The following is a 24,457-nucleotide window of genomic DNA, read 5'->3' as shown; positions in this document are numbered from 1 at the left end:
TCTTGTACCACAAAAAATGGAGGGACAGTTGCATTTATCAACTTGAGCTCTTAGAGGAGCTAAATAATCCATCTCATCCCCATACTTCAACAAGCAGTTGCCCTTAACAGTCTGGGAATGATTGGTTAATTTTTTATACCAACCTTCTTGAATATTGCGTACAATTCAGAGATGGACTACAATTACCAGTAATCAGCATACCTATAAGCATCTCTGTTAAAAGAGATGCTTACATTTTTTTAAAAGATTTGAGATTGTCAAAAGTGTGAAGAGCAAAGAATTTTGAAAGGCAAATTTCAAGCTAAGAACCGAATTTTGTTCTGTTCTATCGATACAAAGCAATCTATAGTCTTAACATTGCAATCAATCAATGAAATGGCAAAGATACTTCTAAGGGTAGTATTCTTTCTATGATATAATTGTGGTAAGCTCCTTAATTGTCATCTGGTTGGTTTTTTTTTAAAATTCTGTCTTCAAGGAACTACTCCTATGACCTTCTCTAAACAAACATATTATGTATTCTATATTATGGCAGCAAAATGCAGATGACATTAGCAGAAGCTGCGAACAGGGCCTGGAATAAAAACTGGATGGAAGGATGCACACCCTGTTAAAATGCCAGGTTTTGGAGATATGAAAAAATCAGACCCAAATAAATCACTTCAGAATTTTTTCTACCTTTAATGCAACATATAAACTATACAATTCAATTGACAGGCAGACTTAAATCTTTTAGGGGGGAAATAACACTAAAAATGTACAATAACTTGGTTGCATAACTGTGCACATCCTTAAACTAATACTTTGTTAAAGCACCTTTTGATTTTATGATAGCATTCAGTCTTTTGGGATAGTAGCATGGCACATCTTGCCTTCAGAATCTTCGCCTAGTCTTCCTTGCAAAAATGATCCAAAATCTGTCAGATTGTGAGGATGTCTCCTGAGCACAGACCTCTGGAATTATTGCCAAAAAGTTCAATCTTGGTGTCATCATTTTCCCACATGGTTTTGTCAGACTTGATGTAGTCTTTTGCAAAATGTAGTCAGGCTTGGATGTTTTTCTTTGTAAGGAAAGGCTTCAGTCTTGCTACCCTTCCCCACAGCCCAGACATATGAAGAATACAGGATATTGTGGTCACATGTAGTACACAACCACTATTTGCCAAAAATTTCTAGGGCTCCTTTAATGTTGCTGTAGGCCTCTTGGCAGCCTCTTGGACCAGTTTTCTTCTTGTTTTTTTCATCAATTTTGGAGGGCTATCCAATTCTTGGCAATGTCATTGTGCCATACAAGTATTCCTCAATTTATGACCACAATTGAACCCAAAATTTCTGGGGTTGAAACATTTAAATGAAATTTGTCCCATTTTATGACCTTTCTTACCACATTGTTAATTTTTTTTAATTTTTTTAATTTTTATTTATTTTTATATGCCGCCCTTCTCCGGAGACTCAGGGCGGCTTACAATGCTTTAAGCAATAGCCTTCATACTTTTGTATATTTTATACAAAGTCAGCTTATTGCCCCCACAAACCGGGTCCTCAAGTGAATCACTGTGGTTGTTAAGTTAGTAACACAGTTGTTAAGTGAATGTGGCTTTCCCCTTGACATTGTTAGGTTTCAAAAGGTGATCACATGACCTTGGGACACAGCAAGTCAGATGTATTATAATAATCAGTTGCCAAGCACCTGAATTTGGATCACATGCTCATGGGGGTGCTAGAAAGGTCATAAGTGTGAAAAATGGTCATAAATCACTTTTTTCAGTGCCATTGTAACTTTGAATGGTCACTAAATGAACTGTTGTAAGTTGAGAACTACCTGGTATTTTCTCCACTTTTGGTGACTGCCTTCACTGTGCTCCATGATATAACCAATGCCTTGGAATTCTTTTGGTCCCATTTTGTACTCTTCTCCTGATTGATATCTTCCAACAATGAGATCCCTATGATGCAGTGGTGAAATCTAAAATTTGTTACTACCGGTTTTGTGGGCGTGGCTTGGTGGGGGGGGGTAATGTGACTGGGTGGGCATGGCCAATTTTTTTTTTTACTTTTAAAACCATTTTTTACATGTATAACCATGTAAAAAAATGCTTTCAAAAGGCTCTGATGATCCCAGCTGAGTTGCCTGATGGTCAGAGGATTTTTAAAAAACCCTCTGCTGATCAGGCAACTCAGCTGGGATCGTCAGAGCTTGGATCGTCAGAGGCATTTAAAAGAAAAAAAGCCTCTGATGATCGCGCGGCTCAGCTGGACATGGGGAGCGGGGGCAGGGATTTTTGCTACCGGTTCTCCGAACTGCCCGCCATCGCTATCTACTCGCCTGAGCCGGCCTGAACCAGGAGCATTTCACCCCTGCTATGATGCATTATAAACTCTTTGCAGACCAGGCCTTTTGCTTTAAGAGGCAACTGAATAAATGTCAGGAAAATCTACTAGAACAGCTAAACTTTATATGGACTTGATCAGTCACTTTAATTGAAAGAACATCAGTTAGACATACTGTATGTACTGACCATTTGCCATCAGTTTGAATGTGATTGGTTAATTCTGAACACAGATACATCCCTGTTTACAAGAGGGTGTGTATTCTTATGCAACCAAGTCTTTGTATATTTTTTATTATTTTCCTCACTAAAAGATTTGTTTCTCAACTGAAAATTGATGTCTAGACTTTTTATATCCACTGTAGATGAAAGAATGTGCCATATTCTGGCCATCTGTGAACTCAGCTATTAAATTTGCAATTTTTTAATGATTAATTTCATTAGATGCTTGAAGTGCTATATTGGATAACACTTGATATCAGCATTACGTCTGTAGTTGTACATATGAATATTTCACATATCAATTATGTTTGATTGATGGTACCCCTTCAGAGGTTAACTGAAAGTGTGATCAATGCAGTTTTGGTACTGTACTCAAGTATATCCTGAATCTTGACTGAAGTGGTTCCAGGTAATTTCATCCAGGGCCCTATTGAAGTTGTAGCCTGACTACCTTCTACCTTTTGACATTTCCTAAAAAAAGTTGGTTGAAAACTGGACAAAAATTATTCAGTATCTGCAGATAAGACCTTGATTAGCTTAGTAATCATAACGGAATACAAATAGGTTTTGGAGAATAGGGTTTGAGAAATAAGGAGTACAAAAAAGAAATAACAAAATGAGATGTGCATTCAGAAAGCTCAGGGATTGAAGCATTGGAGAAAATTGTCAGATTAGAGAGAAAAACTGCCCATGCTTACGATAAATTCAAAATAATTTTGACCCACTTGGGTTCGAGTTTTAATATTTCCAGAAACAGATTATATTCAAACATGCCTCCAACAAGTAATTTATAGGTTTACAGTGATGACCTGATATTTTTTCCAGACCACATTTAACCCTCTCCCCCCTCCTGACTGGAATTCCCCTTCTTCTTTGTTTCTCCTAAACCGATAAGAAAACATCAACTCATCACTTGGACCAGAAGGGGACAGTTGGTGATTCCATCAGTTTATTTTTAAAAACAGGTTTGATTGAAGTAAAACTAGTGTTACAGGATAGGATAATGAGAGGCAATTTTGCAGAGACTGAATTAACCTCGAGTCTGTTTTGGAGTAGTTAAAACAATTCTGGACGCCCTGGCAGAAAAAGAGGATAATTGGGTCTGCATTCCAAAGTTTTTCTAACTCTGATAATAAGAGCTTGGAAACTGGATGTAGGAGACGTTGATGAAAAATGCATGAACAAAACTGATGTATAATATAAAAGACATGCTGCAAGAAATGAGCAGTTCTAACAGGCAACAACTTTTGTGATTGATTTCCTGTTACCATTCTGCTCTGGTTTATGGGGAGGGGGAACACTTCAGAATTAAATGGACCAATTTGTACATGGGATAGTGAGTTGTGTGTTACTCTGGGTATATTTCGATGAAATAATAGTTCTGTAAAGTAACTCAATTTAAATGTTTCAATTTAGATCAATAAGTCTGTAGTATTATTCTTAACAAGTAAAAACTGCAGCTCAATTACTGTTAAAACAAAACTGATTTGAGTCTTGAAAGTAATGTATTTTAAGTTTCAAAGTGCTCCATATGGTTTGTTTTGAAACAATCCTGTAAAATTTCTCAGTATTTTGATACTGTAGATAAAATAGCAAATGTTAAGAAAGAAAAGCTTGTGTAAGGTCACCTCATTAAGGAAAAAGGTCACAATGAACTAATGATTTTCTTATATGTCACATTGGTTTAATCAAGACTTACTGCATAAAAACAATTGACTCCATTCACGCGTTAGCCTCAAAATTGAATCACAGTGTTTGGGTTCACTGTTATGTATAAACCCATGCTCTGACTCATTCTTTGCTGGTTGATATGCACCAGCTCTTTATGAAGGAAGAATTTAATTTTGTCTGAAATATTTTTTTAAAGAACTGGCAACCAATCAGTAAATGTAGATTTAAGAAATATTTCTTAAATTTCTAAGCACTTTTGGAACTTTCATTTTTGGTTTAGTGCAAACTTCTCATAAGACTGATAAAATGTCAGGCATTGTGGTGGCCTAGTGGTGAAAATGCTCACCTCCCATTCAGAAGGTTAAGAGTTCAATCTTGAACAGTGACTAGGATTGAATTTCTCTCAAGGCACAGAGAAAATATCTGCTGCAAACTCCAAATAGGCATCAGGAAGGGCATCTGACCAGTAAACACTCAGTTCCAGTCACCCTGACTCTACCCTGAATTAAGGGATTACAGGGTTGTAAAAAAAACCAAACATTATTCCTAGATATTCAATACAATAATGTAATGATGATAAGCAAATAATGTGCAAAGTTTTGCACTTGAAGAATTTCAAATCAAATCTTCCAACATAGTGCAATAACAATCCCTTTTGGTTTTAGAGTATTAAAAGTATACATGTTCTGGATGGATATGTTCCGTATCCAAAGATAGGAAATATTTCTAGACCCAATGCTATCCATCAAGATCCAGGCAGCCTCCACAATAAAGTATGTTAATGCAACTTCAGTTGGTATGTCACAAAGATTAAAACAAAACATTTCTATTAGTGGGAAGTAGACTTACCCGTTTGTGCTTGGGAAATATGAACTGTGGTTTGAACAAAAAACTGCTAGTGTTCTCCATGTTATGCAATGTACATATTAAATCAAACTGAATTTTGTATTATCAAAATTTATTCTTCATATATTTCTACAATTTGCAGACCTTAATTTCTCATGTACATCTACCTGTAGTTGTGAAAATGCAACCTATACACAAGACACTGGTTTTTAATATTTAGAATCAAAGAATTACACCTCCTGTAATTACACCTCCTGTAAGTTTTCAAAATTTTACATTGTGCTCCAATGTCAAATAATATTTACAAATTCTTGTATTTCTATTACTAGTTTGTGACACAGAAAATAGTGCCTAAAATTTCTGAAATTGCTGCAGTGATAAGAAGTTTGAGGACTACATTCAAAATATTTTCTGTGATTCTCAGATGAATTGTGTAGGCCTAAGTTTCAGATGAACATTTAAATACACATCTACAAAAATACAACCTCAGCTATAAATATGACAGAGAACAATTTAAATATGTTACAGGGCAAACACTTTAGAAAAGATGAAGGGGGTAGAGTATCATGGTCTTTGAGATATCATACAATAAAGTTGAAATTATTTCATATTCTTTTAGTAAGATTGGTAATAATACTGGACTTCAGACACTATTCTGCACCACAAAATTTTGAACCTTTACATAATCTTTGCTAAAATTATAAAACCTTTAGTTCTAGAATGCAGAATGTCACTTTGGAATATTTATTTTGCTACAAGTAGTATGTTGGTAAGACACCAGTGGCCTTCAACCTACTGAAATAAGAGAAATCCTCAAATAAACTCTTTTCTTTGTAGTTTGCAATGGTTAACAAAGGCACCTGTAATTATAGCTTATAAACTAAAATTGAAAACACATTTGCATGTTTTTCTTGTGTGCATAAAAAGTACCAAAGTAGTAGAACAGTTGTATAGTAACCAGTTCCTTGCAATTTAAGTTTTTTTTCAGCAAAGTTTTTAGACCCTGTTATATATCTCAATAAGGATATTGTTACAACTTTTGTCAAACTCCTCATGTTTCTGACAAAAAGAATAAAAAAACATTAACACTACAAATGTTTCCATTTTCCAAATAGAAATTATACTTTAGACATTAGTTGGGTATAATTAGCTGCCTACAATGCTGAAAAAAATAAAAACAATTAAAGTTGAATTACCAATACATGATTATTAGATGACGATTAACATTCATAAAGATAGTTGTAATGACAGAAGGGACAGCTATATACTTTTATTTTTAATACCATTTTTCAATTTATGGTAATTGTGATATTATTGTAATATCTTTAAAAAACAGTAGTATAACTATTGTTTTAGAATTGCAATCTGCCTTTAAATCAGTATAAAACTATCATTTCCAAAATTTAGAAAACTAATTTGGAAACATTCTTTTTAGCTAGTTCTGTGTTTATTTGGCAGCGTTGAATTGTTAATAGTTATATAAGCAGCATCTGAGGACCAGCCCAGATATTCTTTGAAGAAAAAGTGCTAGTATACATTTAATAAAAATCACTACATTTGGAACAAATATTTTTAAAAATATTACTAACTTCCCAGACACTATTACGATTAAAGTAAAAAAAGTGTTTAATTTTCACACTATAAAGAATTCTGTGCTTTTTAAAAATCACAGGTTTGTTCACTTTTTAAAAAAAAGAATTGTAAAGCAAAATGTAAGTAATGAAAGATTCTCTAACATTCTGTAACATGCATCATCAAATAATCATGTGCTTTTTGATTTCTGTATCTTATATATCAGATTGGATAAGCGTTCCCACATAATTTACATTTCACTTCCAGTATATAAATATGGATTCTTGTGGAACTGTTTGATTTTATCTGTAGAAATATTTATGTACATATTTATAAGCTAAGCACTATATTAGTGCTTATTTCACTACACTAGACAGTCTTCCACTGTCTCCCTATCTCTGAATCAGCAATGTTCCAGAATGCTAAGAGATCTACTTAAGGTTTTAAGATTTTTCTTAAATTCTAAATTCCTATTTCATATTGAACAAATTAATGGCTAAACACTAGAACTAATATTCAAGACAGCTTATCCAAATGACTATATTGTTTACAGAAATGGCCACACAAAAAGAAAGTTGTGCTACATGCTCATTACCATTGCTCTACTGCAACCATTCAAGTGGAATGTTTAAATTATTTTTCAAATTAAATAGTTTTTAGGTGTAGGACAAAAGTTGATCAATGTCTTGTCTCACAACAAAACCAAGTTAATTTTATCTGTTAGTACCACATTCCCAAAGGCATTGCACTCAGTAAATAAATCATAGTCAAAGGTCAGAGCTCAAAAGTACCATTAGAAAACTTTACAAATTAGGCGCAATGGGTATTCTGTAAGTCAATGGCACAATTCCTGTCAAGTTTACAGATTCTGGATAGCTAATACAGCCTATACCACAGTTGTCACATAACATTTTATATGAATTTCCCGATATATGCGTCTTAATTCATGTCTATCCTGGCAAAAAAGGCATGGCAGCACATTGCCTTGCCATGCTAATGTGCATGAGAGGTGACGAGAACACTTGGAAAGGACAGTAAGTATGGTTAACTGTCCCCAAGTGCCATTTCTTCCTGCACATATACTCCCTAAGCAGTTTTAATCACCTGGTTCATCTGACTAGGGTAATTGGCAATCGGCAAGACAATCACACTTGCCTGATCATCAATTGCAAATCCTAAATTCCTTCTCTGCAAATGTGTAGACAATATTTCATTTGGCTTTTTAAAAAATAAGTATGTTGAATACTTTGACAAAAGTAAAAAATCATGAAGAAATGTTAAAGTGTTATCTTCTCCCCAACATAGATTTCTATGTGTGATGAATTTTAATAAGTAAATGGACTGGTTTTCTACCTTGCAAACCTCTATCATATGAGAGTTTAATTTGATGGAACCCACACATATAATGTTTCAATAGATATTGTCTACACTGGAGAAACAGATCTTACTATGTAGCCAATATAAAACTTGATCATTGCTTTCAAAAAAAGCCAAGTTTATTTTTTTTTAAAAAAGTTTTGGTTCCATTAATCACTGAATTATGAAGCTCTAAAATATATCTAACCTAAAAACTTCCAAGCCAAAATACTTAATTCTGTTTAATCCTGCTTGGAAACTAAAAGTATTTACCTTTAGGGTTGATTTTAAAACCATCATAACAAAGGACACATTTGTCCTTTTAACCAAAAATGTTGGATTTAGGTCTGAGCTTGAAGGAGGCTTTCAAGGACTTTCCTTCCTCCTCCTCCTCTTCTGCATCCCCCCTGAAAGAAGGGGTAGTATGGATGATTTGAGTATGGAACCGGATTTTGTTGAGTCGGGGTTTTATCCTACCACTGCCGGAGGTTTTCCTACTGAGCTCTTTGCTCTTGTTGGGTGCCACAGACCCGTCTCCCGATTCCCTTTCATCCCCATGATGATGGTGGTGGTGGTGGTGGGAAAGCTTGTAAGTAATGAGGTTAGAGGGGAGCACCCTGGAGAGTCTCCAGCGGCTGCTGCCATTCGATGCCCCGCCGTCGACCTCATCCTGCAGAGCCCCGACCAGGCTGCGTACCTCTTCGGCGGTGCCCCGGCTCAGGTAGTGCGAGGCCTTGCGGCCGCTGTAATCCCGAATGTCAACATCGGCGTCGTAGGCGCCCACCAGCAGCTTCACCACTTCCAAGTGGCCGTGCATGGCGGCCAGGTGCAGCGCGGTGTAGCCGCCGCTGGTGCGCGCGTTAATGTTGATGGGCAGGCACTGCCGGTGGGCGAAGTTGACCAGCCTGGCCAGCAGTTCGGGATGGCCCAGCTTGGCCGCCCAGTGCAGGCACGTGAAGCCCGTGATGAAATCGCGCTTGGGCAACAGCGCCGGCTCGCAGCTCAGCAAACTCTCCAGGCTTTCCCAGCGGCCGTCCGAAGCGCACAGCATCCACTCGTGCTCCAGCGGATCCAAGGCCACCGAGCCCCCGCCGTTGCCACTCTCGTCCTCGGCTGACGAAGACGCCAGGGAGCCGCTATCCGAATCCCCGCCGCGGCTCCCTCCGCTGCCGCCGCGGTGCAGGAGCCCCCCGCGCTTCTGCTGAGGGGAACTGCCCACCATCCGCTCCCGGAAGATCTTGTGCCCACACCTGGGTGTGTTGGCGCCGGTAGAGGCTCCGCCCGCCGGGGCGCCCACAGCCGGGCTCGTGGAGGGCGGCGAGTCTTCTTCCAGCAGGGCCTCAACGGCTTCCCGGCCGGGCTTCTCCTCAGGCTCGGCATCGCCCGAGGGCATCGGCACCGCCTCCAGGCGCCGCGGGCTGCTCTGCTGTTCCACCCGACTGGCGGCGTCGCCTCCTTCTCCTGGGCTCTCTGGGCTGGCCAGAGGTGCCTGGGGGATTCGGGGTGAAAGCTCCTCCGGCGGCACTTCCGAGGCTGCGGCGTCGCTCTCCTCGGGGGGCAGCTCTCCACAAGCGGCAGAGGGATCCCCTCTCGACACCTTCTCTCCCTTCAGCGGTTCGGCGCCGGCTTCCTCTTCGCGGGCCGCTCCTCCATCCTGGCTGTCCCCGCCGTCCCCTTCGCCGCGAGGAGCGCCAGGGGGAGGCGGCGTGTCCTCGGGGTGCCCGGCAGCTCCGGAGCCGCTCTCGGCTGGAGGGGCCGCCGCCGCCGCCGCCGCTTCGGATTTCCGACCGCCTGCAGTGCCGCGATATTTCTTGCGCAACTGCACATACTTGGTGCCGGAGCCGGGCTCCTGCCGCACAGTGGCCACGCCGTTGACCAGCTCCTTAAAGTGCTCGCGGGCCCGGGCGCGACTCTCGGAGTCCGGCGAGGCGAGGAAGCCACGGAAATGGTCCAACAGGTCGGCGTTGCGAGCCCGGCCTCCGCGCTCTGCCAAGAACCGGAGCACCGTGTCCTGGTCCAGCTCCCCCGGCGCAGCCATAGGCGCCCGCAGACCGTTGGCGGCGGAGGCGGCGCCCGTCTTCTTGTCGATTCCGACCGCTAGCCTTCAGCGCGGGATCCCCTCCCGACTGCTTCGCTTGGCCCGCCATGGCATCGTCGCCGCCACGAGACGCCCGACGGCATCGCCTGAGTCCGGCTTCTCCCTCTCCGCCCTCCCTCGGTTGCCGGACCCCACCAAGCGCGCGTCCCCCTCCTTGCTCACGTGACGTCCGCGAGGGAAACAGGGAGGCGGCCTATTTGCCGTTTTCAAACTCCCTTTTAATGAATCTCGGCGCTGGGGAGGCTCTTAAAGAAGCTCTCCGCTGAGAAGGAAAGGTGGGGGCGCTCGTCCGAAACCACGCCCTCGCGAAGCTCCTCCCATATTAAGAGACTAGGTTCCCTACTCCCCCGTAGGAGATAGTGCCGCTTCTCCTCCCCCCCCCACTCTCTACGTTCGTTTGCGGTTTGGGCAGCATCTTCAGCCGTCGGGACGGGATTGGCTGGGCCTTGGTCCCGCCCTCCTTTCCGCGCGGCCTCTCATCACCACCAGTTACATTCCAGCTGTTGGGATTGGAGTTGGAAGTTCGACACTGGCTCCCACCCTCCCTCTCCATTGTCTTTGGCGCGCGGTGACCCCTCCCCTCATGTCATGGCTTCTTCCGATGTGGCTCGGCAGCTGGTAAGTCCGGGGTGTGGGCAGAGGGAGAGCCGGCCTTGAACGGGCGACAACGGTCCCTCTCAGGCTGCGGCCACATGCCTGCTTTGCGGGTAGGAAAATCCCATTGGATTCGCGGGCTTACTTTTGGTAAAAGGGAAGTTGCAATCCACGGGAGCTGTTTCGCACCATTGATTTCGATGGGCACGGGACCCGGGCCTAAATTATCCAAAAAGGGCAGCTCTGTGGAACCCAGATTGTTTTCATTCATCCCATAGAAACGCTTCCCGCTTTCCCCATCACTTACAGCTTTGTGTAAATCCGAAAGCACCAGCCCCTTGTCATGACTGCAGACAAACAAAAATAGGAAAGTTTGCTGCCCCAAAATCAGTGAGTGCTTGCTTAGATATATATTTTTTAAATAGACATAGTTAGACATAGTTAGAGTTATACTTCTTTCCTCTGGGAATTTGAGGTATTGTACCTTGTAAAGTAGGCTGACCTGAGGAATAGTGACTGGCACAGAGTCACTTCCCTGATTTCCCATGTCTGACTATGGAGTTGAACTTGACTTCCCCTCATTCTAATCCAGGGTCCCTGATTGGGATATTTCAGGAGATTTACTTTTCAAAGTAAATTTCCTGAAATATAGACAAAGTTCTCAGTTGGTGGTGGCATATTGTCAATATTTCAAATATAGACAAAGTTCTCAGTTGGTGGTGGCATATGGCTAGTTGTGCCTAGGATAGAAACTAAGTAGGATTTGGGTTGGTTAGGACTTGGATCTGTCTGTCTGTCTGTCTGTCTGTCTGTCTGTCTGTCTGCCTGCCTGCCTGCCTGCCTGCCTGCCTATCTATCTATCTATCTATCTATCTATCTATCTATCTATCTATCTATCTATCTATCTATCTATCTATCACTGCTTGTTTTCTAAAGAATATACATGAATGTCAGTATTGCTGCAGCATTTCTCAAATGACTCAGGTAAGACATTAAAGGCTGCCAACAGGTTTATTGTGATACCAGTTTATTGGATTAAACCTGGTGTACTTCACAAGGCCTGTGGCCCTGTTAAATACTTCAAAGGTTTCTCCTATATTTTTATTATTTCCACACAGTATTCCATTGCTACAAATTCCTAGGCACCCCATCTATTATTAATGCTTCACCTTGTTTATTTTTCCTTATTTTCCTTTTCTGCTTGAGAAACTGTCTGAATATTCATCTTTTAATTTTTCTATAAACCTTTTGCTTTTTTTCTGGAGCCTCTTCTTTGAATTGTATCACTTCAACTTGAACATTTCTATATTCAGACTCTACATATAGGAAATTGGGAATTAGGAAAGAAAAGTATAGAAGTTGTCTCCCTCACACACGTATACATCTAAGTCTTTTGAGTGTTGGAAAATTACCTCTTTGTGTATAACAGCATTAGGTCATGTTTTTGCATATCTTCAGTCTAAAGTATTACAACTACAGTATAAAAAGAGTCCTTCTTTCAATAGTTACTTGGCAGTTCAGTTCAGTGTGCAAATGGTCAACTTTTACACTCACATTTAATTTAAAATTAAATTGACATATTCACTAACAAAATTGTTGCTGCTTCCCAATGATAATATTCTTGGAAGACAGTTTCATTGAATGCAATAAAATTTATTTTTGAGTCAATTTGAACAGCATTGCATTGCCAGTAGCTTTATGCTGCCAATGTAATTCAGCTATTTGTATCTATATGAATGTAAACTTATGTTATAGAGGCAATTCAGATAGGTGTATGGGTTTGTTTGTGTGTGTATGTATATTTATATACACATACATATATACAACTTAATTACTTCTGAAGCATAAACCAGTTTACATTCACAATGTATTAATTTGTCAGGTTGCTTGTCATTAAATATAGCCTTTGAATTATTTTCCGTGCCTTTGTAAGCTTTTATCATGTCAAGATTTTCCTCCACACCCAGCACTATTCTATAATCAAGTATCCTTTATGCTGGTAACTCAGCATTCTACCCTTACACTAAAGCAACACCCATATTTTCATCATTACTCTTTTTGAATCTACTTAGCCCAGTCTTTTTTTTTCTCATAAAAGCTGGAATTCCTGGTTATGTTAACATCTAGGGATTAAAATTTTCTCTGTTGTTTATATTTAACTTTTTGTATTGTGTTTGTAATTTGATTTTAATTGATTTTATTATTGTTTGCTACCCAGAGTATCACTTATTTGAGATGGGTGGCCATATAAATAAATTATTTAAAATAACTTCAGATTATGTTTTAAATATTTAAAAAACTTTCCTGATGTTGAAAAGTGAATTGCATACTAATGAGGTAAAAACGTATCCATAGGCTGCTGCTATCATGGAATAATGAGGGGAAAAAGCAGCAGTGTTTTAAATAATTGCATATTTTAGTGTAATATTCAGCTGTTGTCTGGATAGGTCGCGCGTGTGTGTGTGTTTCTTTGTGTGTGTATATATATATATACACACACACACATGCACATTTCTTACCCTATTTATAAGAGGAGTGTAAGGTAGCTTGCACGTTTAAAAATATATTAAAAGCTGTGGCAATTTCCCCCCAATTATGAGCAGTCCTAAAACTGCAATATGAATGCAATAAGCAAATACCATTAATACCTCCTAGGGAAATATTAGAAATATATACAAGTAATATTTTACTATCTTTTACTGTGGAAACCCCCCCCCCCCAATATAATCTATTATTAGTACTATATCAAAATTTAGGTTGTTTATGTTTGGAGGAGTGTTAAGAGATTTTCTAAAATTTATACACTGATTTCCTTTCCATAGATTTATATCTGATTCATTTGCTATCCCCATTCTACTATGAAATAATTAGATTGAAAAGAACAATAGTCAGTGATATACCTTCTATGATCTATAGCAGGGCTGTCAAACTCCTGGCCCCGGGCTGGATGCATCATGCACTGGCAACGCCCGGTTTAGCAAACGGAAAAAAGTCCTGATATGTCACATGACGCCTCCGTGATGACGTGAGTTTGACACCCCTGATCTATAGACTTTTATTTTTCTAAGTTTGACTCCAAACTGTACTTTGGCAATATACAGTAGTTGTGAGTGTACTTGTTGCATAAGAAACGAGTATATTTTGACTACTGTAGAGCACACTAGATGATAAAGCATTAGCCTTGGTTATTGTTGTCCACAGTGTATGGCTAATTTTTGAAGTGCATGTGATAGATAAATAATGCATTCTGTAAAGATAGTGGCTTCTTCAGGTAAGGATTTGTGAAGATTCTAGAGAAAAAAGCAATTAAAAAGATGACTACTATTTAAATTCATAGTACCAATATAAATGATTTATAGCAAAGTTATTTAAATGTTCAAGCCCTTCAAAAGATTTCCGTATCATAGACACTTGAGTCACTTAACTTCCTGATTAAAACTTGCATCTACAAGTATGTTCTTTGGCAAAGGTTCAGGGACACAGAGAAATAATTGGCTTGGTATTTCTGATACGCTGTTTGCAGCAGTGTAGGAGAGACTTTACATCCTGTTTAAAAATGCAGATTCAATTATATTTTCATTCTAGAGATTTACTCTTGTTAAATGTACTTTTTTGAAGCTAAGATTTTGCTTTCTTTTTTAAAAAAAGATGCCATTTGGCAAAAAATTTGCCAAATGGCCAATTGCATTATTCTACAAGAGGTAAAACAAAATTGCTGCTTCCACTAAGTTTTTATTATTTAACTTTTGCTTTTATCAATCATTTTAATAAAAAAAAGTAAACAGGGAATTTTCAAGCATCATGAATTAAGTTAAAAATGCAATATTCCATACTATATACTACCGTGTTTCCCCAAAAATAAGACCCTGTCTTATATTTTTTTTAACCCTGAAATAAGCGCTTGGCCTTATTGCTATGTACTCAAAAGCCCGATTGGTCTTATTATCAGGGGATGTCTTATTTTGGGGAAAACAGGCAATGGTGAAATCCAATTTTTTTTACTACCGGTTCTGGCTTGGGCATGGTGGCTTGGGCATGGTGTGGCTTGGTGGGTGTGGCTTGGTGGACGTGACAGGGAGAGGATACTGCAAAATCCCCATTCCCTCCCCACTCCTGGAGAAAAGATATTGCAAAATCTCCATTCCCACCCCACTCTGGGGCCAGCCAGAGATGGTATTTGCTGGTTCTCCAAATTGCTCAAAATTTCTGCTACCAGTTTCCAGAAATTGCTGGATTTCACCCCTGAAAACAGGGTATATAATTTTAAAACTACAAATCACTGTTAAGATCCAAGTAATATATGAATATCAACAACAATGACCTTCCCAGTGCAAATTAATATAAGCACTGATATTAAGAATTGCAACTTCCACCTAAGTAATTTCTGTTAAGAAAACCCCAAATTTCAGGTGTGGTTCCAGCCCCTAAACAGAGGTATAATATAAAAATGGTTTTCCAACTGGATTGATTTCTTTCAATTCTTTTGAAATATAAGCTGCTTTTGACATTGATCATATTTCCAGAGTTTAATAAGCTATTCTTCAGCAAAGAGAACTGTCCCTACTTTTCAATAGGAAACGTAGAGCAGCGGCCCCCAATTTTGACCTTGATCAGTTGACCTGCGGAGGTGGCAGTGGGCATGGGGATAGGGGATGGTTTTGAGTGTATGTACGCCTGGCTTTCATAGTTTCACATGGGTGTACACGCACACTCACACTCACCCATCACTTCCGTGGACTGGTTCCAAACACTAGTTCCCTGGTGTAGAGTATCCTGGCAGCAGATACCATGTACAAAGTTAATCTAGTACAGTAGCTAAAATGGATGATCAGTAATGGTGAAGGGTGAGTTACAGATCAGAATACAATGGACCGTGAAAGTGAAGAAGTGATTGAATACTTGATAGAAAGAGTCTGCTACTAGTTTCCCCCATTATTTGTAGGATAATGGAGTACTGAAGTGATTGCTATCTTTATCTTCTACCTGTACAGGTAGTCCTTATTGTGACCTAGGCTTCCTGAGCCTGATAGTACAGTGGACTAAAGCACTGTTATTAACATCTGCTGCTTGCAATTACTGCAAGTTCAAATCTCACCAGGCTCAAGGTTGACTCAGCCTTCCATCCTTTCAAAGGTAGGTAAAATGAGGACCCAGATTGTGGGGGCAATAAGCTGACTTTTTATAAATATACAAAAGTATGAAGGCTATTGCTTAACGCATTGTAAGCCGCCCTGAGTCTCCGGAGAAGGGCGGCATATAAATTAAAGCAAAAAAACAAAACAAAACACACGAGTAGTCCCAAAAACCTCTTTTATTGCAACAGCTGTGAATTACATTCATTCACAGCTGAGTCCCAGTTAGTTGCAAAAACTCCTTCGGAATAATCACCAACCTTTATCTCCCTTGAAAACTCTGCCAAAGGCCTACTTGGCAAAGCCACACGGATTCCAGAATCAAACAGAGATGCCGACTGGGAACAGAATTAACAACGTTGCTTTCCTGCAAAGTGCCCACGTGCCTTTGCTCCTCTTTTAAGCCTTATGGAGGGGCCAATCATCTCCAGGCCTTACTCCTGAGTCGTCCCTTTTGTTTTAACTGTTCGTGCCTTCTGGCAGCTCTGCGCATGCACACACTAGGAACAGGCTCCTCCTGTTCCTCTGCCTCTCTGCTGTCCGACTCTGGAGGCTCCGGAGTCTGTGCATCACTCCCAGATGGCCCTGGCCCCATCTCTGCCTACGACACAGAGCCCTCATCCCCAGACTCCAGGACTGGCCCATGTTCCTTCCCAGACTCCTCATTGTCTGAGTCCACTGCCAGCTCCACAGGCTGCTGGCGGACCACAATAGTCCTCAACCTACGAATATAATTGAACCAAAAATTTATTTTGTTAATTGAGATAGTTTTTAAGTGAATTTTGTCCCGTTTAACAACCTTTTTGTTGCCCAAGTTGTTAAGGCATCGCTGTGGTTATTAAGTTAGTGACACAGTTGTTAAAGTGAATCTGCCTTCCCCGTTGACTTTACTTCTCAGAAGGTGATAAAAGGTGATCACACTGCAACCATCATAAATATGATTCAGTTGTCAAGCATCTGAATTTTGATCACCTGACATGGGGATGCTGCAATGGTGGGTAGTAAGCAGGGGTGAAATGCTCCCGGTTCGGACCGGATCGCCCGATCCAGTAGCGATGGCGGGTGGTTCGGAGAACCGGTAGCAAACATCCCTGCCACCACCCCCCCCATGCCCAGCTGAGCCGCATGATCATCAGAGGCTTTTTTTTTAATTTTTAAAAGCATTTTTTCTACAACCTCTTCCGATGAAAAAAATGCTTTTAAAAGTAAAAAAAAAGCCTCTGATGATCGCACGGCTCAGCTGGGATCATCAGAGGGTTTTCAAAGCATTTTTTTTTGCAACCTCTTGGCTGAAGAGGTGGTAAAAAGAATGCTTTGAAAAGTCTCTGATGATCCCAGCTGAGTTGCCTAATCGTCAGAGAGGCTTTTCAAAGCATTTTTAAAAAAACCTCTCTGATGATCCCAGTTGAGTTGCCTGATCGGCAGGGGCTTTTCAAAGCATTAGAAAAAATGCTTTGAAAAGTTAAAAAAAAAAAAAAGTTGGCCACGCCCACCCAGTCACATTACCCCCCCAAGCCATGCCCACAGAACCGGTAGTAACAAATTTTACATTTCACTCCTGGTGGTAAGTGTGAAAAATAGTTGCGTGTCACTAAATGAACTGTTGTAAGTTGAAGACTACCTATATACTTGGTGGCAATGTAAGATCTGTTAACATTTTTAGAAAAGGGTTGGAAGGAAATTCAGCTTTTATAATGGGCTTCAAACTATTTAAATCACTTTCCATAACAATTGAGATATACAACATTTCTACAAAATACAGAAAAATTTTCTAAACTGGTTATATTTGAACAATTTTTAGACAATGAACTGACCTGCAAACTGCGGTAATATTCTAGCAGTAAAGCATCTTATATACCAATTTTCTTTAAATACAACATTCTGTGCATTTCTTTTTGTGTATCAATGATTGTATCTAAATCTTGTCTCCCATCTATTTACTTGTAGAGATTCTGAGCTATAGCTCATGATTTATTAGTAAATTAGGCCTAGCAAATGTTTATTTGAAGAAATTAAACTGATCAAGGTGTGTTGATTCAATTAAAAAACCCATTCATTCTCTTTTTTAGTATTTCAGTAAAACCTTTGCAGTCTACATTCAATACAGAAATAGGCTGGGTGATTTCTTTTCTTGCAGATCAAAGAGATGAAGCTTCTTTCCATGATGGAAGAGTTCTTTGTGTTGTCCCATCAATTAAGTAGTGGTTTGACTAAAATTTCTTGAAAAGTTTTATAGTATATTATAGATATGTGATCAGAATCAATCTTTTATTATGGTCACAGGCAAAGAAAACAGAATAAAAATAAAACAAAACAGGACAAGACATAATAAAGTACTACAAATAATGGTGAGATCATCAGTAGGTAGCCAAAGTCATTTTTACAGGTAATATAGCAGAATTTAGCTGTTTACTGATTTGATAGTAACAGCTGTCCATAAAACAGATCCAAAGTTTCCAGATATTTTTTCAGATAAAGAGTTATAAAATGAGTCCTTATAGAGAGTGCAATATAACAGGACTGTGGTCCACAGGGGCACAATCTCGACTATTATGGGACTTTTTTGTATTGCCCCTCCAGAACTGCTGTGGAAAGGGCATTACAATTTCCTAGAGTTAGTACTCTCCGAAATTTGGAGACAGTTATAGGCTCTACGTCCGTGATGGCAAACCTATGGCACATGTGCCAGAGGTGGCCATAGAGCCCTCTATATGGACATGAGCGCCATCGCCAGCTGCTCTTTTGGTTTCCGTCCAGCTGGTCTTTGCAGGCACCGGAGCACCGGAAAATGGCCTAAAAACGGCCCCCAAAATGACCTGAAAAACAGCCTGAAAACAGCCAAAAAACAGACATGTCCACGCTGGCCAGCTGGTCTTTGGGTGTCTAGCGCTCCGGCGCATGCACACGCACACACATTCCGGCTTGGGCACTTGGTGCCGAAAAGGTTTGCCATCACTGCTCTAAGTATCAAGTCCTAAATTCTTAGTTTCAGTTTTTAAAAAATTAATTCTTTTGTTTCATCATTTGTAATGGGTTTATTAAGAATCATCTTTTGTTGATCTGCACTGGAGGCAAAATTTGTTCAATCACCACATCATTCACTTAACAACTGCAGTGATTCCTTTAACAACCATGGCAAAAAGTTCATAAAATGAGGCGCAACTCACTTAACTGCCTCACTTAGCAATGGACATTTTGAACTCAATTGTCGTAAGTTGAGGGGTACTCAACTTACTTGTATTAATTTATATTATTTGTATTAATATTTTAACATTAATATTATATATTAAAAATATTAAATTTGTATTATTACAATTTGTATTACTTGTATTAATTTGTATACTAAAAGTCCAAGCGTATTCTGCACTCTGAATGTCTTAAGTTTTATTACAATGGTTAAAATTTAGAGTAGACTTTCTTTATGTCAGAGCTCCCTCTTGTGGCTATAAAAATCTTACAAATTCTATAGAAAATAGAAAAATAGAAAAGATTAACCTTATAAAATGCAGATAAAGCTGATTACAGGACAATAAACCCCAGTAAGGCAAATAAAACAATAATCAAAATAAATTATTTCCAGATTGGCAAAATCCTTATTGTATCATTGTATCAAATAGGCAGTTTTTAAAATTGATCTGAGTTCTCTGGATTTGTCACACAATGGAAAAACCGTAATGAGCTGTCATCTGAAATCCATTGTCTTAATACCTAGAATATTAATACCGAGTATTTAGGTATTAACATTATGTTATGAAATCACGAGGTTCCTACTGCAGTGGTTGTGACTGTTTTTTCTTGATGGCTACACATACAGAATAACATTTAATGATTTGTTTAGATTCATAATCTTTCTGATCAAGAATAAGGCAGATCCCAGTCTTATTGCTAACCTTAGGCAGGAAAATGCAACTAGTAGGTTTAAATAGAATTTGAAAGAACCCATCTCAGCAATCAGTTTCAGACTTGTAGAGGAAGAGAAAGAGTGTGCCATCTCTGTTTGACTTTGACACTGCCTATTGCCAGAGGAAAGCTTCTAACAGAGGAACTTCAAAGTGGGGGAAATCATCTATTGTGATCAAGGATAGGAGTGGATAACCAATGATTTTTCCCATTGTTGAATTATCACTGGTGGGATTTTTTGCTTTAGAACACGCTGGCTAGAGCTGCAAGGAGTTATTATTTTAGCAATAGGTCTCAAGTCTCCACTTTTATAACTGTTCAGGACCTGTTTCTTCTTTTTCTTTTGGTACATATGTTGTGTAATGTGCAAACAGTTTTTCCTCTTGTTCTTGATTGTGTAGTGACAGATTTAAGTAATGGAACCTACATCACTAAATTAGCCGAGTCTTAAGGTGAATTCATAAAATTCCAGTCGCCTCTGCTTAAATCTTGGTCTTTGCCTTTTAAGATAATGTCAGTGGCATTAATTATTTTGATATGTTATCACATCATAAAATATATAAGTAATTTATGTTGCAACTATTGAAACATAGGATTAGGGTATTAGAAATGTAAAGCTAATCAAAGTCAAATGCTGGCACTACATAGAAGAAACTTACGCTGTAGTATATTTCTGTAGAACAATAAATGAACTCGTCTTCATGCTGAATATCGTTTCAGAAAGGATTGTGGAGCAATCTTAGAATGTCTATCCAGAAATGAAGCAAGTTTGTTTATTCCCAGGGAAGTTGATATAAGGAAGGTTTTTTTTTTTTACTGTTGTTGTTTTTATGGAAGTGTATATAATCTTGAACAGGAAGATTGGTAGGAACACTGAAATTTTAAGGATATGTTGGAGGTAGTTTCAAAAACCATTACTCTGAGGGACATGACTATTCACAAATCACATACCGATGAGGTTGTTTCCTAAAATATTATTTCCAGTTCAGCCTACGTTTGCTTTTTTTCCCAAATATGTTGCTGAACTATAGCCATTTACCAGTTTTATTTAATAACAGTGACTAGGTAGTCTCAGATGCATTCATGGAAAGAGACACTGGAGGCTGGTCCTTTAAGTGCAATTTTATTTATTTTCTTATAATTAGATAAGCAATAGGTAAGATCTATTTAAGTGGCAGGGAAATGTCTGCTTGCAGGCTGAGTTGCCCTATAGCAATAGCAATAGCACTTAAACTTAAATACCACTCTATAGTGCTTTACAGCACTGTCTGAGCTGCTTACAATGTCAGCATATTGTCCCCAACAATCTGGGTCCTCATTTTACCAACCTCGGAAGGATGGAAGGCTGAATCAACCTTGAGCTGGTCAGGATCTAACTCCTGGAGTGAGTAGTGAGTTAGCCTGCAGTACTGCATTCTAACCACTGGGCACTGCGGCTCCATATAATGTTTTCTACAATGCTGCTTAATTAATCAGTGTATTTAATTGAAATACTTGTAATTAACCAAAAAGTTAACCCCTTTAAATGTATTTATATCAGCCCTTTGATGTTGGCCAGATTAAGAAGCCAACTAATTACTGAAATGATTAGAACTAAACCTTATTAAGATTGGCTATAATAACAGTATCTTGAGCAACTCTGATTGTGTTGATCTCTCCTCCCTCTCATATTCCTGTGTATCATGGAGGAGCTTGCCTATCTATTTTCCAAATACTGACTTAGTTCCCAAGACTTAAGGAATATTTCAGTCCTCATTTTTTATGTAATGGTTTTCCCCATCTCCCTTATTCTGTATAGCTTTCCCATTATGACCAGAATTATTTTTCTTTCAAATTTCTTTAATTTGACTGTCACAAAATTATTTTATTGACTGTTTCAGTACTATCAACCTGATATTGGAATGAGAGGACCCTTTACTTCACCAGCAGATAATCATGATGCAGGAAAAGTGAGTTATTCTGTTCTGTTCTGTTCTGTTCTGTTCTGTTCTGTTCTGTTCTGTTCCGTTCCGTTCCGTTCCGTTCCGTTCCGTTCCGTTCCGTTCTGTTCCATTCCATTTATCTGTATCTCACCTTTATTATTTTTACAAATAACTCAAGGTGGAGAAAATATCCAACACATCTTCCTCCTATTTTTCCTACAATGATGATCTTGTGGGATGGGGTGGGCTGAAAGAGAGTGACTGGCCCAAGGACACTCAGCTGGCTTTCAAGGCTAAGACAGGACTAGAATCCCTTCCCTTCCCTTCCCTTCCCTTCCCTTCCCTTCCCTTCCCTTCCCTTCCCTTCCCGTCCCGTCCCGTCCCGTCCCATCCCGTCCCTTCCCGTCCAGTCCCATTCTGTCCCAGGGCATCTAAAATGACTGCAAATTTATCATAGCATTATATAAGTTCCTCCCCCACACCATCTACATTATCAGAGCATTCTTTGCATTCTTTGGACAATTACTTGCTTATTCTGGCTCCAAAAAAGACATTTCTCTAAGTGGGAGTAGTGGCTATTCGGAGAGGATATCAGTTGATAAATCTCTTGCTGCCAAGCGCTGTTTAAAGCCATTTAACCAGAGCAGTTCCAATTTCTATGACTGTGTTTCATAGGACTGCACTTTTCAAAGTGTGCAAGGTTATGTTGTACTCTGATGTGGCTGACATATACTTGCATGGCATTATTTATAGACGTTTGGGTCTAGAAATATGCTTCCTTTGGGAGAGCACTGCTGTCATCAGTTCTCTCTTACTTGGGCATTTGTCTGCTGCCCTAAAGTAAGCTTGCTACTTAACCTGTAGTGAGTTGCAATGAAACCTCCACAAAGAGTAGGAAGCTTACTTGTAACTAGGATTCCTAGAACACTCATATGTACATTCACATAGCCCCATTCTCTTTCCCCTTTCATGTGCTTTCTTTACTAAGTATCCTATTAATAGTGACTGTCAGTCCTTTAGAATGCAAGAAAAAGAGGGAGCATTATTTTAGGCATCCACGGTAAGATGGAGTTCTTGCTCCAAATTTCCTCAGTTGTGGAATATTCCCAATAAGGCTTTTGCACAGGTGCAGTATCTATATGTAGGAATGGACTGTTTACCACTTGAAGATACACAGTTGCAGAAAAAATAAACCTGTTCTCAAGGGATATACATACCTTGGATTTATTATGTAAGGAAACATTGGTATGGGTGGCTTAATAAAGATATCTCATTATTTTAAATATTAAAGATCAAAATAAATATCATAATAATTGTGATGTTATTGAGTAGCTTTGGCTATGCTAAGGAATGACCAGAAACCTATTCAAGAGTATATTTTGGAATTTGGATTTAAGCTGTCAAGGGTATCTTCTTATGACATTAATATTGCAAGCTGCTCAGCGTCTCCAGAACGGGAGCAACATAAAAGTTGTATGAATAAATAAAAATGTCTCAAAACTAAGAACTCAACAGTGCTGATCATGGGAAAGAAAACATAAGAAGTCCCTAAAGGTGTCTATATCTATAGATTCTCCAGGGCAGGAGTCTCCAACCTTGGCAACTTTAAGACTTATGGACTTCAACTCCCAGAATTCCTCAGCCAGCAAAGCTAGGAGTTGAAGTCCACAAGTCTTAAAGTTGCCAAGGTTGGAGACCCCTGCTCCAGGGAATGAAATGCCTCAATAACTCTGTTATAACTAAACGTTAGAGAAGCTGCAAACAGTATTCACAAACAAGGCTTCTTGTCTTTTCTAAGTCCAGCAGAAGAGTTCTTGGCTCTCTCTGAAATTCTCAGTATATACACATGACTAAGAAATAGAAAATGAGACTTTTTTTCAGCTTATCCTCAGTTTCAAGGCAAATTGAAGTAGTGCTAGACTTTATGCCTCTTCTGTTTCTCCAAAATCTTTTGTAGAGTTTCAGAACACTTTAAATAACTCGGGTCTGTGACAATCAGAATTAGCAATAGTACTTAGATTTATATACCATTTTACAGTGCTTTACAGCCCTCTCTAAGCAGTTTAGAGAGTCAGCATATTGCCCCCAACAATCTGGGTCCTCATTTTATCCACCTCAGAAGGATTAGTTGTCAATCAATATTGGGGACCCTTGTAAACAAACATTTAATAGCTAGACGTCATCATAGGTTTGTATGGATGCCTATAAATGTGGTGCTTATGTTGTGGGGGAAAAAATAAGCCAGTTTATTCTTCCAGATGTTTGTTGAATTTTAAAGATGTGTACATATGTTGTCATATATTAAGTTTCCGGAGAGAATCAGTACTGCATTCCATAGGGAATACGTGCAGGGTAACCCAATTTTTTTTTTTTGGGGGGGGGGGGGGAAGGGCATTTCTTTTTTTAATTTGCTGTTCCCTGCAGCAAATTAAAGCTTTGCAAATGAAAGGCCAGGTGATTTGGTAATAGAAGCACCAAAAAAGATGCACAATATTACTGGAAGGAAGGAATAGGAAACAGAAAGAAGCAGAAAACTTCTGAAGGGATTAATAAAAAGAAGTGGTTTAAGCAAAAAGGATGGCATTAATGAAAGGGTTGAGGAGAAGAAATGACATACAAAAAGGAGGGAATAGAATGATAGGAACCTAAACATGCATTTTCTTTGGTGTTAAGCTTATTGGTATGCACTAATATTTATTCAAGAACTAGAAATGATTACTCTTTAGTAAATACCTTAGAGGTATTGTAATAACGAAAGAATAACTTGTGGTTGTGCAACAGATTAGTAACTGTCATGTAGGCTTTTAAATTCTG

The 24,457-nt window shown here is 39.2% G+C and overlaps 2 protein-coding genes across 10 annotated transcripts in view; one reads left to right on the top strand and one right to left on the bottom strand.

Annotated features, from left to right (window-relative positions):
• Positions 1-5,164: 5,164 nt before the first annotated feature.
• Positions 5,165-10,035, bottom strand: SOWAHC (sosondowah ankyrin repeat domain family member C). Its single transcript, XM_034419329.3, has one exon. The coding sequence runs from the start codon at positions 10,033-10,035 to the stop codon at positions 8,320-8,322; it is 1,716 nt and encodes a 571-aa protein (XP_034275220.2). The 3' UTR covers positions 5,165-8,319.
• Positions 10,036-10,419: 384 nt separating this feature from the next.
• SEPTIN10 (septin 10) overlaps positions 10,420-24,457 on the top strand; it is a 41,176-nt gene continuing 27,138 nt past the window's right edge. For 3 of the 9 annotated variants that reach the window (XM_087895388.1, XM_034419360.3, XM_087895386.1), the window contains exons 1-2: positions 10,471-10,713; positions 21,602-21,670. In XM_087895388.1, coding sequence (XP_087751514.1) covers positions 10,684-10,713; positions 21,602-21,670 — 99 coding nt within the window. In that variant the 5' untranslated portion in view covers positions 10,471-10,683. The other 6 variants (XM_087895391.1, XM_087895390.1, XM_087895387.1 and 3 more) reach the window with 3 other exon arrangements.

Source organism: Pantherophis guttatus, chromosome 5 (genome assembly GCF_059756535.1).
Source record: "Pantherophis guttatus breed Tessera chromosome 5, ASM5975653v1, whole genome shotgun sequence".
NCBI classification, from domain to species: Eukaryota; Metazoa; Chordata; class Lepidosauria; order Squamata; family Colubridae; genus Pantherophis; species Pantherophis guttatus.
Note: the sequence above shows the minus strand (reverse complement) of the source record. Positions and strands in the feature narration are given on the sequence as shown.